General features: G+C 38.0%; 2 protein-coding genes across 2 annotated transcripts; both read right to left on the reverse strand.

Annotated features, from left to right (window-relative positions):
* Nucleotides 1–635: 635 nt before the first annotated feature.
* Nucleotides 636–5,440, reverse strand: LOC138935282 (uncharacterized). Its single transcript, XM_070299732.1, has 5 exons — nucleotides 5,096–5,440; nucleotides 4,396–5,015; nucleotides 3,523–4,296; nucleotides 2,879–3,151; nucleotides 636–981 (listed from the first exon to the last, which is right to left on the reverse strand). The coding sequence occupies exons 1-5, from the start codon at nucleotides 5,438–5,440 to the stop codon at nucleotides 636–638; spliced, it is 2,358 nt and encodes a 785-aa protein (XP_070155833.1).
* Nucleotides 5,441–6,296: 856 nt separating this feature from the next.
* Nucleotides 6,297–8,009, reverse strand: LOC138935283 (uncharacterized). The gene has a single exon (XM_070299733.1). It carries the CDS (start codon nucleotides 8,007–8,009, stop codon nucleotides 6,297–6,299), a length of 1,713 nt encoding a protein of 570 aa, XP_070155834.1.
* Between the last annotated feature and the right edge of the window lie 8,270 nt (nucleotides 8,010–16,279).

Here is a 16,279-nt window from a genome sequence, read left to right on the forward strand (position 1 = left end):
AAGGCAATGGACCAATCAATTTCCTTATACTTAAGATTATGTGTTTATGCAAAAGTGTGTGCTCCCCGCTTTAAACTGTAGGTCTCATATATCTGCGGGCGCATACATATATGTAGAAAGGTCACCTCCTTTGACAAGGGATACGGATTGGGAAGAGATCTCTGTATTTCCATTTTCCAATATTTGGATATCAATTAGCAAATTAATAAAATTTCATAATCGGTATATGTGGCGAAAGATTTCTTCCATTATTTCAGGCGGAAACATTGATTACATAAACATATCGGAAATTGTTTCCTTAATAATAAATGCTCTATCCATTACTTTAAATTTAACGTTCGAACATTCTATAATATGCTATATTCCTAATGACACTATTATCTTTATTTTCTCTATTTCGATTGTTATCGGCAGTTCGTATAATTGATACAGTTGTACCAATTATACCATTCACAAGACTTAAATTAACATATTCCTTTTAATCATTGTTTGATTTCGATGAACAGATGAAACTAAATTTCGATATAAACTACGTAAATATTTAATGAATATAAATGGAATACATGTAACTCTTAAAACTACTGCCGAATGGTGTGTACTAACTAACTCAAGTGCGTCGAGCGAACACGAACACGTTACTCAGCGCCAGTGGCGCCGCTGGCGGGCCCCTCATTGCATTGTCCGCCGATGATACAATTGGCGACATTCATACTCGATTCAAACATACCGCCTACCAAATTAGCCATGCTAATTTTGTTATCATTATTTGAGGTTACAGGTAACTTACACAACTTGGTAATCGCTCGTTTAAAATTACCGCTTGCAGTCCTGAGGATTGCCACGCGAACTAAATCGTCGTTGCCAAAATGCAACTCCAATACTCGCCCCAACTTCCACCTTAATGGCGGCAAATTCTCATCACGCAGAATCACCAGATCTCCGATCTGGATATTGTCCTGTCTTTTCTTCCATTTCGTTCGACTTTGCAGATTGATGATGTATTTGGCGAGTGGCCTTCACTTGGACACAGTACAATTGGACACGGTGCAAATGGACACGTTACAAATGGACACGAGATTGTGCACACGGTTCAATTGGACACAGTGCATTTGGACACAGTAATTTTGGATACAGTAGCTTCTGGACACGTAAGAAAATACGCATCGTTTACTTGGACACCGCTCACTTGGACACTGTTCATTTGGACACCGTTCGTTTGGACACAGAAAGACGCGCACCGTTCGTTTGGACATCGTTATTTGCCCACCGTTCGTTTGGACACCGTTCATTTGCCCACCGTTCGTTTGGACACCGTTCATTTGCCCACTGTTCGTTTGGACACCGTTCATTTGCCCACCGTTCGTTTGGACACCGTTCATTTGTACACAGAAACATGCGCACTGTTTGTTTGAATATGTAACAGATGGAGAGAAATAAAAATCATTTTAGGAAAATATAATCAGTATTCTTATAACACTTTATACTGGTAAATCTATGTAAAATATGAAATCGTGAAAAGGAGATACATTTGAAGGTTATAATATCTGTCAAAATAAAATATATTCATACTTATATATCTCTGATACTGATGTCATTAATTTTACATTGCTTTTAGCACTTTGTTTAGCCTTTCGCATATTTGGATGTCATGCATGGATACAGTGGGTTCCGCCCCCCCTGCGGGGGGGTTCCACTTCCGGAAGATATAACCTAACCCAAACCTATTTCTTATTTAAAACAAAAATTTGGTGTGGATTACGTCGTATAATTTAAATCAAATTTTGGTGTCCAAACGAACGGTGTCCAAACGAACGGTGGGCAAATGAACGGTGTCCAAACGAACAGTGGGCAAATGAACGGTGTCCAAACGAACGATGGGCAAATGAACGGTGTCCAAACGAACGGTGGGCAAATAACGGTGTCCAAACGAACGGTGTCCAAATGAACAGTGTCCAAGTGAGCGGTGTCCAAGTAAACGATGCGTATTTTCTTATGTGTCCAAAAGCTACTGTATCCAAAATTACTGTGTCCAAATGCACTGTGTCCAATTGAACCGTGTGCAAAATCTCGTGTCCATTTGTAACGTGTCCATTTGCACCGTGTCCAATTATACTGTGTCCAAGTGCACCACTCCCGTATTCGGCCGCCCACCGTTTCCAGATGTAATAAACCGCTTTCGCGAGGCGGTCGTGGATAACTCGGTCGGGATCCGGGGCTCGTGAAAGGGTATCGAGAGACGAACGATAGATGCGTTAGGTAAAATATAATTTATTGCGTGTAAGTATGGGTGTATACAGAGTGAGTGTGTGTATAACTGTTGTGTGTGTGTCGGTGTGTGTGCGCTTGTGTGTGAGTGAAATGATAAGCGAGCGAGTGCGTGTGCGAACGCGAGATATTTACAATGTGTTGGAAATATATGGGCGAGGCGAAGGATGACGTGCAGGTGACAAAACGCACTCGTGTATGCGTGAGTGTTGGTCTTGTCTAGCGGTGTGGTCGTGCCGGTCGCGATGTATACGAATTACAATGCACGGGGTGTGTGTGTGTCGGAGCGTGCTTTCAGCGATTCGATACAATTATCGATTACGTGCGCGGATCTGAATTTCGACAGAGGCCGCTAACTACCGGGCGGTAATTTCGGTCGGGCCGGTGGGCGGTCCTTAGACGTGTCGGTATCGATCTGATTGCGTCGATCGATGTCGCGGCCGGGTGAGATCCTCCCCCTTGAGCGGGACTTAGCGCGCCGTATTAATGGCGAGTCCGATCGCGGTAATGGCGGTCGCGGAATCCCTGCGAGTTCGCGGATATCGCGGTATTGTTTCGTCGGGGATGGTTTTTTTCCCGTAGACTGCAGGAGTGCAACGGCCGACGGGAACACCCGTCAATGGCAGGGAACTCCCTACCACTGGATGATCGCCGTTGCACGTAGGTGGACGGATGCGTGTGAGGTGTCGAGAACTCCCGACGGAGGCTGAGTACGCCCAACCTCGTGTTCCTCGGTTGCAGAGATTGCAAAGGATCGCTCTTAGAGATGCCGCAAACTCTCGGCGGAGGCTGGGTACTCCCAACCCCGTTTTCTCTCTCTTTGAGCGTGTTTTCAGGATCGTTCTGGATTCCAGGCGTCGTACTGACTCTGGTGGTTGCGGAAGATCTGGTCTCGATATGGAAAATGTGCCCTTATTTATACCGCTTTCTCCGGCGGGTGCGCGTGCGTAATATGCCTGATTGTTTTAAGGCATATTGTTTAAAGTTGAACCGCCGCGCGCGACTCGGGTGGTTTCGGGAACGGTCGGTACGGTTACCCGAGCGCGGCGACGATTCCCGGTAAACAACGCGTCTTGACGGCGGTTATAAATTCGAACGTTTGATAAATCTTTAAAAATGGGCGCTCGGCGCCTCCGCCCGACCGGTGTTTGTCGGGCGGCGGACTTCCGGCGGGTCGACGGCCGGGTAACGGTGGAGGGATGCATCGTTACACAGAAATCCTGAATCACACGCTGCACGAGACGCCAACGATCCAACCGATTAAGTTGAATGTCGGTCACATCGGTATCAGGAAAACTTGTCATCGATTCTCCCACAAGAGAATGAGCCAGGGTGAGAGGTAGCAAATCAGCAGGATCCGTCGACATCGGAGTGAGAGGTCTCGAATTGAGACAAGCTTCAATTTGGATCAAGGCAGTCGAAAGCTCTTCAAATGTGAATAGCGCGCTGCCCATCACTCGTTTCAAGTGGTACTTGCAGGATTTTACACCCGCCTCCCAAAGTCCTCCCATGTGTGGTGAAAAGGGGGGTATGAATTTCCATTCGATTCCCTCGTTAGTAAGCACCTTTCCGATGTTTCCCTCAACTTCAGCTTGAGCAAATTGATGAATCTCTTGAAGCTCTCGATTGGCGCCAACGAAGTTCGTTACGTAGAGTTTGCGCGGGCGTCCTCTCCGGCCTATGAATCGACGGAGCGTCGCGAGGAATGCTGCAGATGTAAGCTCACTAGTAGCCTCCAAATGAATGGCCCTAGTAGAGAAGCAAACAAAAAGCGCGATGTAAGACTTGTTTGTTTTACGTCCTCGTCCTTTGTTGACAAGCGTTGTAATGGGATCGGCGAAGTCGACGCCGGTAACTGCGAATGCTCGGCTGGGACGTACTCGATCGCTGGGTAAGGATCCCATTACTTGAGACAGACCTCGTGGATTATTTTTTGCGCAACAAATGCACTCGTGGCAAACAATTCTCGCTGAGTTACGGCCCTTGAGCGGCCAGTATCGCTCCCTTATAAAGGATAGCAAGAGTTGTTGACTGGCATGTAACAAACGAATATGTTCTCTCTCGAATAACAATTTCGAGAATCGAGTTCCCGCCGGCAAAATTATCGGATGTTTTCTATCGAAGGATCACGCTGAGTGTTGTAGCCGACCGTCTACCCTGAGAATACCTCTTTCATCTAGAAACGGATATAAATGTAGAATTTTGCTGGTTGATTTTAATCCCCGACTCTTCTCCAAGCTGCCAATCTCGTCTTTAAATTCAGTCGCTTGCACGTGTAAAATGAGGCGAATATGTGCCGTTTGCAGTTCCGAAACCGATAATCTTGACAACTCTCGTTCGCTCTGATCCTTCCTCAGATTAAGCATGTAGCGCATACAATATGCTAATACACGCTCTATTAGTGTTAGTGATGAAAACTTGTCAATCAACTCCTTGAGTATCGAATTCTCGTTACTAATGAGTGTGCAGATTCGTGCGTTTCTTCGTTCCTCTATTTGAATTTCTTTGGGTATTGCGTTTGGCGGCTCGAATATCTCAATGCTTCCAGAATTGGCTAGAGCTTCTTCTTGCAACCAGTGCGGTCCCGACCACCACAGCTTGGAGTATTTGGTTGGCGCAGAGTTGCACCTCGTGAAATTATGTCTGCAAGATTTTCTGTGCTCTTTACGTGGTTCCAGTGTTTGGCTAGCAGCATCTCGACGATTTTGGCCACGCGATGCGCTACGAAGGGTTTCCATCGGGCCGCGTCGCTACGAATCCACCACAGTACTACCTGAGAGTTTGTCCAGGCTTGTATGCTATCAATGTTTACGGTTAGGTTTCGTCTAACTTCCGTAATTAAATGAGCGAGAAGAACCGCGCTGCACAACTCCAATCGGGGTATAGATGTCGGCTTGATCGGCGCGACTCGTGATTTAGAACATAATAGTCTGAATTCTAGTACGCCGCGCTCGTTCCTGGTCTGAACGTACAAGCACGCTCCATATGCGTTCTCGGATGCATCGCAAAATCCTTGTAGATATATGTTAGTTACAGTTTCACTTGGAATGATTCGTCTTGGGATGAGAACCGTCTCGGCTATACTTAAATCCTTCTGGAATTGTTCCCATTTTTCTACGATATTGTCTGGCAACGACTCGTCCCATTGGCATTCGGTTCGCCAGGTTGCCTGCATGATGATCTTCGCCGTCGTTATTATAGGTCCTATGAGACCGAGTGGATCAAATAGCTTGCTAATTGCTGACAGAATCTCACGCTTGGTTTAAGCAGCTTCCATTCCGTGAACGCAGAATTGAAATTGATCGTCCTTGGGCCTCCATTCAATTCCGAGTGTTTTAATTGTATTGTTTGAGTCAATACTAAGATTGGACATATCCTCTCTCAAATGTGGAGGTATTTTCTTCAAGACTTCTGTGCAGTTGGAGCACCATTTGTGTGCCTGAAATCCTCCGGATTTCAGTATCGCCGTAAGCTGTTCCCGCAGTAAAATCGCATCCTCAGCATTTTCTGCACCTGCTAAAATGTCATCTACTATCTATGTCTGATCGGTTAATGCTCGTGACGCCACCGGAAGTTCATATTTGTATCCTTCCGCAATCTTATGAATACATTTTATTGCTAAATAAGCCGAACTCGCCTCACCGTATGTGATAGTATTCAGGCGAAATTCTCGAATGGGTTCGTTAACGGAAAATCTCCATAACACTCGTTGGCAATCTCGTCCGGGTGTACGATTACTTGTCGATACATTTTCTGAATATCTCCGGTTAACGCGACATTATAACAACGAAATCGAATAACAATATCAATCAAATTTCTCTGAATCGTACGCCCGACGGGGAGAATGTCGTTGAGCGATTTCCCTGAGCTAGTTTTACTTGATGCATCGAAGACTGCACGGAGCTTTGTGCTCGTACTTGCTTCCTTAATTACGCCATGGTGCAATAAGTATACCACTGGTCGCTTCGCGGTTTGATTGGTTTCGATCACTGGCGACATGTGTCCCGATTCAAGATAATCGCGCATAAATTCTACCTTTCATGAAGCGTCTTATCTCTATTGAAGCGCCGCTCTAATTGCATTAACCGTTTCCTCGCGGTCTCTCTCGATTCGCCTAATAGCTTCGGATCGTCAAGAAACGGAAGTCGTACTACAAATCTATTGTTGTCGTTTCGCGTGGTTGTTTTTTCGCAAAACTCATCGCTCTCTATTGCCTCCTTCAATCGCGGTTGAATCGCATTAATTTTAGAATTTTCGATTTCCCAGAATTTACTCAAAGTTTGATTAAGAGTCTCGCAATGCTCTAACGAGCATGTCAATGTTGCTAGTGTGGTGCAATTGCAAAGTAGAGACATGTTAGCAATACGCGCGACCGATCCGGCGATTATCCAACCAAGCTTTATACTCTGCAATATTGGAAGATTGTCTCCGCGTTCGATTCTTCCCAACTCTAGCCAGTCAAAAAAGAATTCTGCTCCAATTAGCATATCGATAGAACCTCGCTTATAAACTTCCGGGTCCGCGAGTTTGATGTTCGACGGTATTTTAAACGTGTCATAATCTAACTCGATTGCCGATAATTTTTTCGTGATTTTAGGTACGATTAAAGTGCGAATGGTTGCGCAAACGCTAGAATGTCTCGACTGTACAGCAACCTTGCAACATTGACTCACAATATTTTCGATCCCGCTTAATCCCGTGACAATTTCAGAAGCTCGATTGCGCCTGACGCCTAATCGGTTGCACGCCGAGTGTGTTATAAAATGCGCTTCACTAGCGCTGTCGAGCAGGATACATAATGGAACGATGGATCCATTCGAATGAATTGCGTTGACCACTGCGGTGGCCATGAATACGTGCCTTCTGGTTGGCTCGTTCACTGCATGGTGAACGACAACGTTATTGCTCGCCTCATCGCTCGAGGACGGAACCTTTTGCACGCTGATACTCGCGCCACATGGAACGTGCTTATCTGCTGTCGGACGATGGCATAGCGTGTTATGTCTCCCAGAGCACTCTCGGCAAGATCTAATCTTGCAGGCTTTCACGAAGTGATCATTGCATAAGCAATTGGTGCAAAGCTTTAGCCGGCGAACCTCCTTGATTCTATCATCAATCGCCAACGCTAAAAACTTATCACAACAATACATAAAATGATTACCTTGACATAAATAGCATTTACCAGATTCAGTTGAATTAGCTAATGTTATTGGTTTCTCATGACTATGAGATTTCGCCCTTTTTTTGTCCGATTCGGTCTTCCGTGTTATCTCCTTATCCTTGACTCTAGTTTCGATTCTCTCTAATATTTGGCATCTCTTCTCTAGAAAATCAGTCAAAGACACTAGAGTTACGTCAACCGCAATTACGCTTTGTTCCCATGTGCGTAGAGTTGCTGCATCGAGCTTAGCCTCGATCATATGTATGACAAGCTCGTTCCACGAATCTGTAGGCAAATTTAGAGATTTTAGCACTCTCAGATGTTTCAACGTGTAATCCACTAATCCTCGAATCGCCATGGCTCCTTCTCCACTTTCGGCATCGTAAATAAGCATTGAATATGCTTCTTTTTTATAGCTCTTGGATCGTCGAATCGCCTCTTCAACAATTCTCATACAACCGCATAGTTTGCATAGTTCGCTCAGCTCGATTGATTCGATGATCTTTGCTGCGCAACCATCTAAGGAGGTAACCAAATATTGAAATTTTTGAATGTTTGGTATATTCTCGTTGGAATGTATCATAGACTGAAATGTTTCTGAAAACCGCTTCCATTCCTCCGTTTGCCCGTCAAACGTCGGAAGTTTTACAACCGGCAATTTAATCCTTGATTCCTGATTGACAGTTCCGCCCGCATCCGCGAGGTTGCGCAGTATCTGTTTGCTGCTCTAATAACCTCGTGACTGCGTTGCCGTCACTGCTCGACGATTGCGAACCACTACTTTGCAAGCTCAATCGTGTTATGAGCTCGCCTTGCTGCAATACGTGCGTCAACGCTTCGTCATTTGCTGGCGAACGTGCCTTGGTTCGTTGCGCCGTCATGCCATTTAGCCATTGTTTTAGCCTAGCCTTCAGATTGAAATACCTTTCATCGAATTCCGCGTCTTCTGCTGCGTTCGCGTCGTCGGTCTCGGTTTCCGTGATGGCAGCGATCTCATGCTGTATCTTCTCGAACTCGTTCTGTATCTCTTCTAGTCTTGTGAGATATATCTCCACTTCTTCTCGGCTTATTCGATCTTCTTGTATTCGATCAACCCTTGTTTCGAATTTAGTCAGCTTTGATTTGGTAAATCCACGTTGCTTGCTGAATTTCGTGATCTCGGCCATTGTACTGTCTCGTTTAACCTAACCTTTCTCGTACTTCTTGTTTCATGGACTGTATTACTACCTTCGACTTGTTGCACCTTATCCGGCTCGAAGGACCAATGTTTGATTTCGATGGACAGATGAAACTAAACTTCGATATAAACTACGTAAATATTTAATGAATATAAATGGAATACATGTAACTCTTAAAACTACTGCCGAATGGTGTGTACTAACTAACTCAAGTGCATCGAGGGAATACGAACACGTCACTCAGCGCCAGTGGCGCCGCTGGCGAGCCCCTCATTGTATTGCCCGCCGATGATACAACTGGCGACGTTCATACTCGATTCAAACAATCATTATACATGCTCCTAATTTAATAATTATTATTGGAAATTATTAGTGGAAATAGTTTTGGTCAAACTGAGTCGAAAAGTCTTGAACCATTTTTTTTATAACGCTTAATAAAGGAGTTATTATTGAGTAAAGTCTAGCCAATCAGCGCCAATCTTTAGCCGGGCGCTTGTCGATGAACCACGCGTCTGGTAATATGTGGTAGCGCGTGGATGACCGATGTGCGCCTGGCTAAAGGTTGGCGCTAATTGATCAGACTTTACTCAGTAATAATTTCTTTATTAAGTGTTATAAAAAAATGGTTCACAGGACTTCTCGACTCAGTTTGATCCAATCCACCTTTTGTTTGGTCACTTACTTGTCGGACATTCTATACAAGTGGCATATACATATATTTCAAAAATCTATAGCAAAATTATATAAGAAAAAAAAAACATCCTAAATTTTAATATGTTGCAACAGTTCATTGTTCTCATTGTTAGAAGCGATCAATTGAGTCATTTTTTCACAATATATTTGCATATTTTTCGATATAAATCTCAAATTATTATTTACTGATTTGTCATAATAATCAATTTTTTTTCGCAGAATAAACATGTGTTGTTCCGTGTTTTGCTTATATTCTCTCTAAAACCATGCTTTTTGTCATATTGTTGAGATGTATAAACATCATTAAGCTTTATAAATGAATTGCAATCTTCGAATGATTGATGGTCGTCAGGTGGTTGACTTTGATATGCTCTGTCCATAATATATTTTACAATGCTTTGATCTTTTGTAGTATTATAAATATATAAGTAATATTGTAAATATATAATATATATTATACTATTTTTTGTCTCTTTATGTATATCATCGTAGACAATAATTTCTCTTTGAGGTTCGGTTGTTCAGTTAAGATTTCCACGTTATCTTAATTGAACTCATGATTTAATAGTCTGTGATTTGTTATCACTGAGTATTGCGATGTATTTTTGTGATTGCGATGCTCCTTCATCCCGGTACTCAAAAATCTACGTGTGTGTTTGCTCTGCATAGAAGGCGTCGCAATTATTGCATGCAATTTTATAAACTACATTTTTATGTAAATCTTTAGGTAATTTATTTTTATGTAATTTGATGAAACGATTGAATTTGTTTATGCCTATATATGTTACTTTTGTATCTAAATCGCGAATCGCTTGGTTGAATTATTCGGAGATGGCTGGTACATATATTAAAAAAAGATGAGACTTCTTTTTTGTTTGTGCCAGTAATACTTTTAGAATTAATTTTTGAGATAAAAAATTTTTATCTTTTATTAGTAATTTTAAATATATAGAATAAAGGATAATAATTATTCAATAGAATATTAACAAGCTCGAGATTTTTTAAATAAGATCTAAGATGCAAAAGCAGAAATGTTTTATTTGTAAGGCCAATGATCGTGTTTTTCTTTTGGCAAAGAGGATGTCGCGACTGAAAATTCAGATATCTGTCTGAGAATATAGGCTTATAGTCCCAATCAAATTCCATCATTATTATTAAGCATTGTCTCTTCAAAATATTTTTCTTATTATACATTTAATAAAATATTTTCTTATTATACATGTAATAAAATGTAAACGTAACATTTTCTCTACTTTATAACAGCAGGGAAAAATTCATCGACATCATATTAAGAAGATGTCAGACTGTGCTTTTTTCCAACAGAATGCGAATATTAGTTATTATGCAAAATCTTTTTGTTTATTATAAATAGATATTCTATCTATCATAGATCAACAAATCCTTTTCCATAATTAAAGTATACATAATAACGGAGTGCGGAGTTTACGATTTCATATAAAAAGTGAAAAAAATGAGAAAATTACAGTTTTGTTATTGGCTTCTGCCATCAACATTTACTTAATATAACATGTTTGTAATCTGTACGTGCCTAATCAGTAAACTCCGCACTCGGCATTTCATCAAAGAGTATAAGTGAACTTACAAGGGGACGGCACGAGTTGGGAAATTCAGTTTGGGATCAGCCTTCATGTGGTGGTAGTGTACCCTTAGGGTGTAAATATATTAAAGTCATAGGGCGCACTATCCAGCCAATTCCGAGAAAAAGCGTCTTAAAGTTTTCCAAGTTGCTTATACATAAGAAAGTTTTCTCACTTGTCAAGCGGCCGTCTGGCTGAGGCGGTAGCGTGTCCGACTCGCATGCCCGTAGTCGCAGGTTCGATCCTTATAACTTAATTTTTTTTTCTTTTTTTTCGTCCGAATAATCATCCAATAAATATTTTTTTACTTCTAATTAAAAATTTATTCATTTAAAAGTTATTTTATTAAAAAAAATAGAAATTTTTAACATTTGTCTTTAAACACTCTTTTTAATTTTCTTTTTATTTACCCACAAAATTTTTACAAATTTTTACATTACTTTTCTGACATATTTTTATTTGTAAATATTTATACGATTTTTCAATATATCTAATACAAAAAATATACACAGCGAACAGGGTGTGATAAGATGCCTACTTGCACTATGAAAGTCATACCTCCGAAGTGCACTCTTCTAGTTCAACCCTGCGATGTTTACTTTTACAGGCAGGTGAAAAATTTGATCAAGCGCATACAAAACTGCGCCGATTTAATAGAACAAAACCGAGAAATAAATTCCCGCGAAGATTGTATAAAAATTCAATCAATAGTCCATCACCAACTGTCATCTCCGATATTCTGCAATATGATCCAATACGCCTGGTATGCTTCAAAACTATCCAACAAAAGAACGATATTTATGAATGTCAATGAGGTATGCTTCCCAATGGATCTCCTCAAAACACCCCGTTCTTGTAAAAAATCTTCTTTTATTTGTTGCGCGAGTTGTCGAGATATTTTCTGTTTTTCATGTTTCTACGATAATTATCATTCTGGTTTCTGTAAACCATCAAAATTTGAATAAAACTAACAGCATTGAAAGCACTTTTAATTGTGTATATCTTTTGTATTAGGTATATCTTTTATATTGAAAAATCGTATAAATATTTACAAATAAAAATATGTCAGAAAAGTAATGTAAAAATTTGTAAAAATTTTGTGGATAAATAAAAAGAAAATTAAGAAAAGTGTTTAAAGACAAATGTTAAAAATTTCTATTTTTTTCAATAAAATAACTTGTAAATGAATAAATTTTTAATTAGAAGTAAAAAAATATTTAGTGGATGATTATTCGGACGAAAAAAAAGAAAGAAAAATTAAGTTGTAATAAGGATCGAACCTGCGACTACGGGCATGCGAGTCGGACACGCTACCGCCTCAGCCAGACGGCCACTTGACAAGTGAGAAAACTTTCTTATATATAAGCAACTTGGAAAACTTTAAGACGTTTTTTCTCGGAATTGGCTGGATAGTGCGCCCTATGACTTTAATATATTTACACCCCAAGGGTACACTACCACCACACGAAGGCTGATCCCAAACTGAATTTCCCAACCCGTGCCGTCCCCTTGTTAGAGAAGTGAGTTTAGAAGCTTTATAAAAAAGATTTTGCAAAATAAAATTTTTGTGCATATGTGTGTGTGCAAGATCGAGGCTCAAGAGTAAAACAGAGCAGTAGATTAGTTGCGTGATGTCGTGATAGGCAGAGCTGCAATTTTACAAGACAAGGACAGATATAATTGTACTATCTTTGTCTCTTTCGTGCGTGTAAAGTACATACATGTACGCACTAACATTATTGCAGTATCTTTTCTCTCTTGATCATACGCTCTGTCTCTTTCTAATCTCTTGCTCGCTATGTACTACGTATCGCTTAGCTTCATGCTCCTCGCATATTCACTTACGCGTTCATTCGCCCTTCTCTCTCTCTCTCTCTCTCAGAGCTTGTTCATTATTGTATTCTTTTATTCCCATTATTATATTTTTTTATTTGCTCAACTTTTATTCTTTCTATTCTTGTCTCCCTACATGAAAACAAATAAATTTATTTATTTATTTTTATTTTATAAAGCATAAATGATACACAACAATAAGTTATTTTCTTTTTCTATTTAACTATAATTAAATACAACATATGTACATATAAAAATACACATAATTAAATACTGTTTCTATTTATAAGATACACAATATCTCATTTATATTCTATAAAATAAAGATGAATAAATTAATGATTAAATTAATAATTATTATTATGTAGGAAGACAAGAATAAAAAGAATAAAAATCGAATAAATAAGAGAATATAATAATAATGGGAAAAAAAGAATACAATAAAGAACGAGCAGAAAAAGAGAGAGAGAGAGAGAGAGAGAGAGAGAGAGAGAGAGAGAGAGCAGCGTGAATAAACGTGTAAACGGATGTGCGAGGAGCATGATATATATATATATATATATAATCTTTATGACAATCTATTATTATTTATAGTTATATTCAGTAATTTACAAATGAGAAAAAAAAATTTGATATATTTTATCCTCTTATGTTACCAAACATTTACATATTTATACAAGCTTGCCTATATTTATAGAAAATAAACTTTTTCTAAAGCCAAAATTTAGAAATTTAATTTTTGTCGTAAAATATTTATGAATAATAGTTTTATGTATCGAATTAATTTTAATCAATATGAAAATAATTTTTTTATTTGGTTAGAGAATATTCGTTTATAAAGATGCGCATTTGTTTTTATATGTATGGATCGAAAAATAAGTCGACTGTACCATGCACACATGTAGGCAGGCACATGCGATCATATCAGTGCGCGGTAGATAATCAGTCGCGTGTGTCGTGTACATACGCGTAACAAGAGATTACCGTAAAAGTACGCTCAATTGTTATAACGTGTTAAATTTAAAAAACGAGTGTTATGTTTTTGTAGTATGGTTTTAATGGTGTGTCTACTAATGGGATGAAAATATAATTTTCGAGAGACGCTTGCCCGTAGACTTTCTTTAAAAAGAATAAGGGTCAAAAAGTTAGTATATATATATACCATAATTTTAGAAGGAATTATTTTAATGTATACTATATACTAATATGATACTAGATATTATTTAATTTTATTTCCGTACAGTCTACACAAAAATATAAATATAAATAATGCAATATTATATAAAAATATATTCCAAATTTCTTTTTTTTTAATTATATCTTTAAAGTAATTCCTTAATAGAAAACAACATAAAGTCTTTTGTATAAAAAATTGTAATATAAAATTGATCTTCAAATGGAATTTAGAATGACTGTATACACATAAACATATACATTATATATGATACACATAGTATTTAATACTCATATTTTTGTTATAAATGAATAGACAGATATGGACAAGAAAAGAAAGAGGAAGAGAGAGAAAGAAAGAGAGAAAGAGAGAGAGAATAGAAATGAGTAAGCGAGGGAATGGCTGTAAAACGATATATCGATTGATAATTCATATCAGTCACTAAACATTAGTGGGCATAAAGTATTGCTACGGAGAAAGATATAACTATTTCCTTTTTTTTCTTACTTTTGGCACTTGTACAGACACTTGCTCAGTTACACTTATATCTTCTTTCTCTCTTTGCCCATTCTTCTCTGTCCATCTCTTTCTTATCCGAGCATACTATACATGTGTTATATATTATCTACATGTGTGTATATGTTTGTATATATGTAATAGTAACTTTAAATTTATTAAAAATTTATTAATCTTTTGCTTATTTGTATATTTCACTGAAAATTGATTATATTTATTTTGCAATAGTAGTTGTGTCACAGTAGTTAGTTAGCCAGAGGCGATCAATTCATAAACTGGTTGTTAAAAGAAATATTTTCTACCAAAAACGTTTTGCATGTACGCTTTGGTTGAAAAATGTAATTCAGAAACGTTCAATTCGTGAGCTAGTTGTTGAAAGAAATATTTCACACCAGATCCGATTTTAATGTGTGCTCTGATTATTAAAAAAGTAACATTTTGTTTCAGAGACGATTTTTATTCGTGTACTGGTTGGTTTAAAAAATATTTTATTCCGGAAGCGGTTTGTATATACGCTCTGGTTATTAAAAAAATATTTGATCTCAAAGGCGCTTTTTATTTGTGTGCTGGTTGCTTTAAAAACTATTTCGTATCATACGCGGTTTATGCATGAATATTCTGGTTAATTAAAAAACAGTTATTCCAGAAGAAATTTGAAGAAACTTTTTGAAAGACAAAATAATTATCCTTCATATGATCCGTACCAATCATATATAGTAATAAAAGCTTATAAATTATTTGAAGGAATTATTATTGTGATTATTGACGATGTATTTTTTCTTTTTTTGATGGCACCAAATTTCGCGTATATAATAGTCTATCAGGCTGTGTATATACAATGTGGTAGGAAAAGAGAAAAAATATATACATCTTCGTTATTAGGAAGCAATCCTTATGAGGAAAAGTACTCCAAGGATGTAAAGAGTATGAGAAAACGGTTTTTGTAATATTATAGCAAGCAACTGCTGTCTTTTTTAAAATGATAAGAAATTATGATTTTAAAAAATCTATCCTGATACTCGTAACAATATTGATCAGAAAAAAATGCCTCAATCTTGCTTGCAAATTATAAACGCAGATATGAAAATGAATAAAATATTTTAATTGCGTCCTCACGAAAATGGGTGATGGAAGAGCCTATTTTATATTTTCAATATTCAGAATTTTGTAAAACTACATTATTCTATTGCGATCGATATAAACAATGAATTGTAAATCTATTACAAATATATAAACATTTACGCATACGATCAAAAAGATATATATATAATATTATGTACAGGGTGTAACAGAGCGTCGGTATCAGCAGTTTTTTGAGGAAACGCATTTTCGTGAAAAATGTTTCATGCAAAAGTTGTAGAGCTCTAAGTGGCGTATTATATAATAATATTAGTGTGACCTTGAATAGTACCATCAAGGTCATATAAAAATCACTTTTTATACTAATTGATTTGTCTCATTATTCTGTACATAAAAGTATTACGGTAAGATTATCGAAAACTAAATATTTTACAAGATATTTAATTTTTTATATCAAAATATGTAAGATTAAAATATAAAATAGTTCAAAAAGTACTTAATGAAAAAATACGAAATTATTTACTATAACGGACCCAGCTCCAATCACGTTGACCTTGATATATGTTGTCAAGGACATAATCCTGAGTAACTTTTCCTTATAACTTAATCGGCGGTCATTGTTTATTAAAAAGTTATTAACAAATAAAGTTTGAAAAATAAAATATTAATTTTTACAAAGTTTGTAATTTCCACGCAAGAAACGAGGTCCATCTGCATCAGAACCCTGATTTAAATATGAAACAAGGTCTTTACATAATTAATATAATATTAGAAAAAATCA

The sequence above is a fragment of the Polyergus mexicanus genome, unplaced genomic scaffold (assembly GCF_030449975.1).
Source record: "Polyergus mexicanus isolate NDT 795.1 unplaced genomic scaffold, iyPolMexi1.0 SCAF_8, whole genome shotgun sequence".
Classification (NCBI taxonomy): Eukaryota; Metazoa; Arthropoda; class Insecta; order Hymenoptera; family Formicidae; genus Polyergus; species Polyergus mexicanus.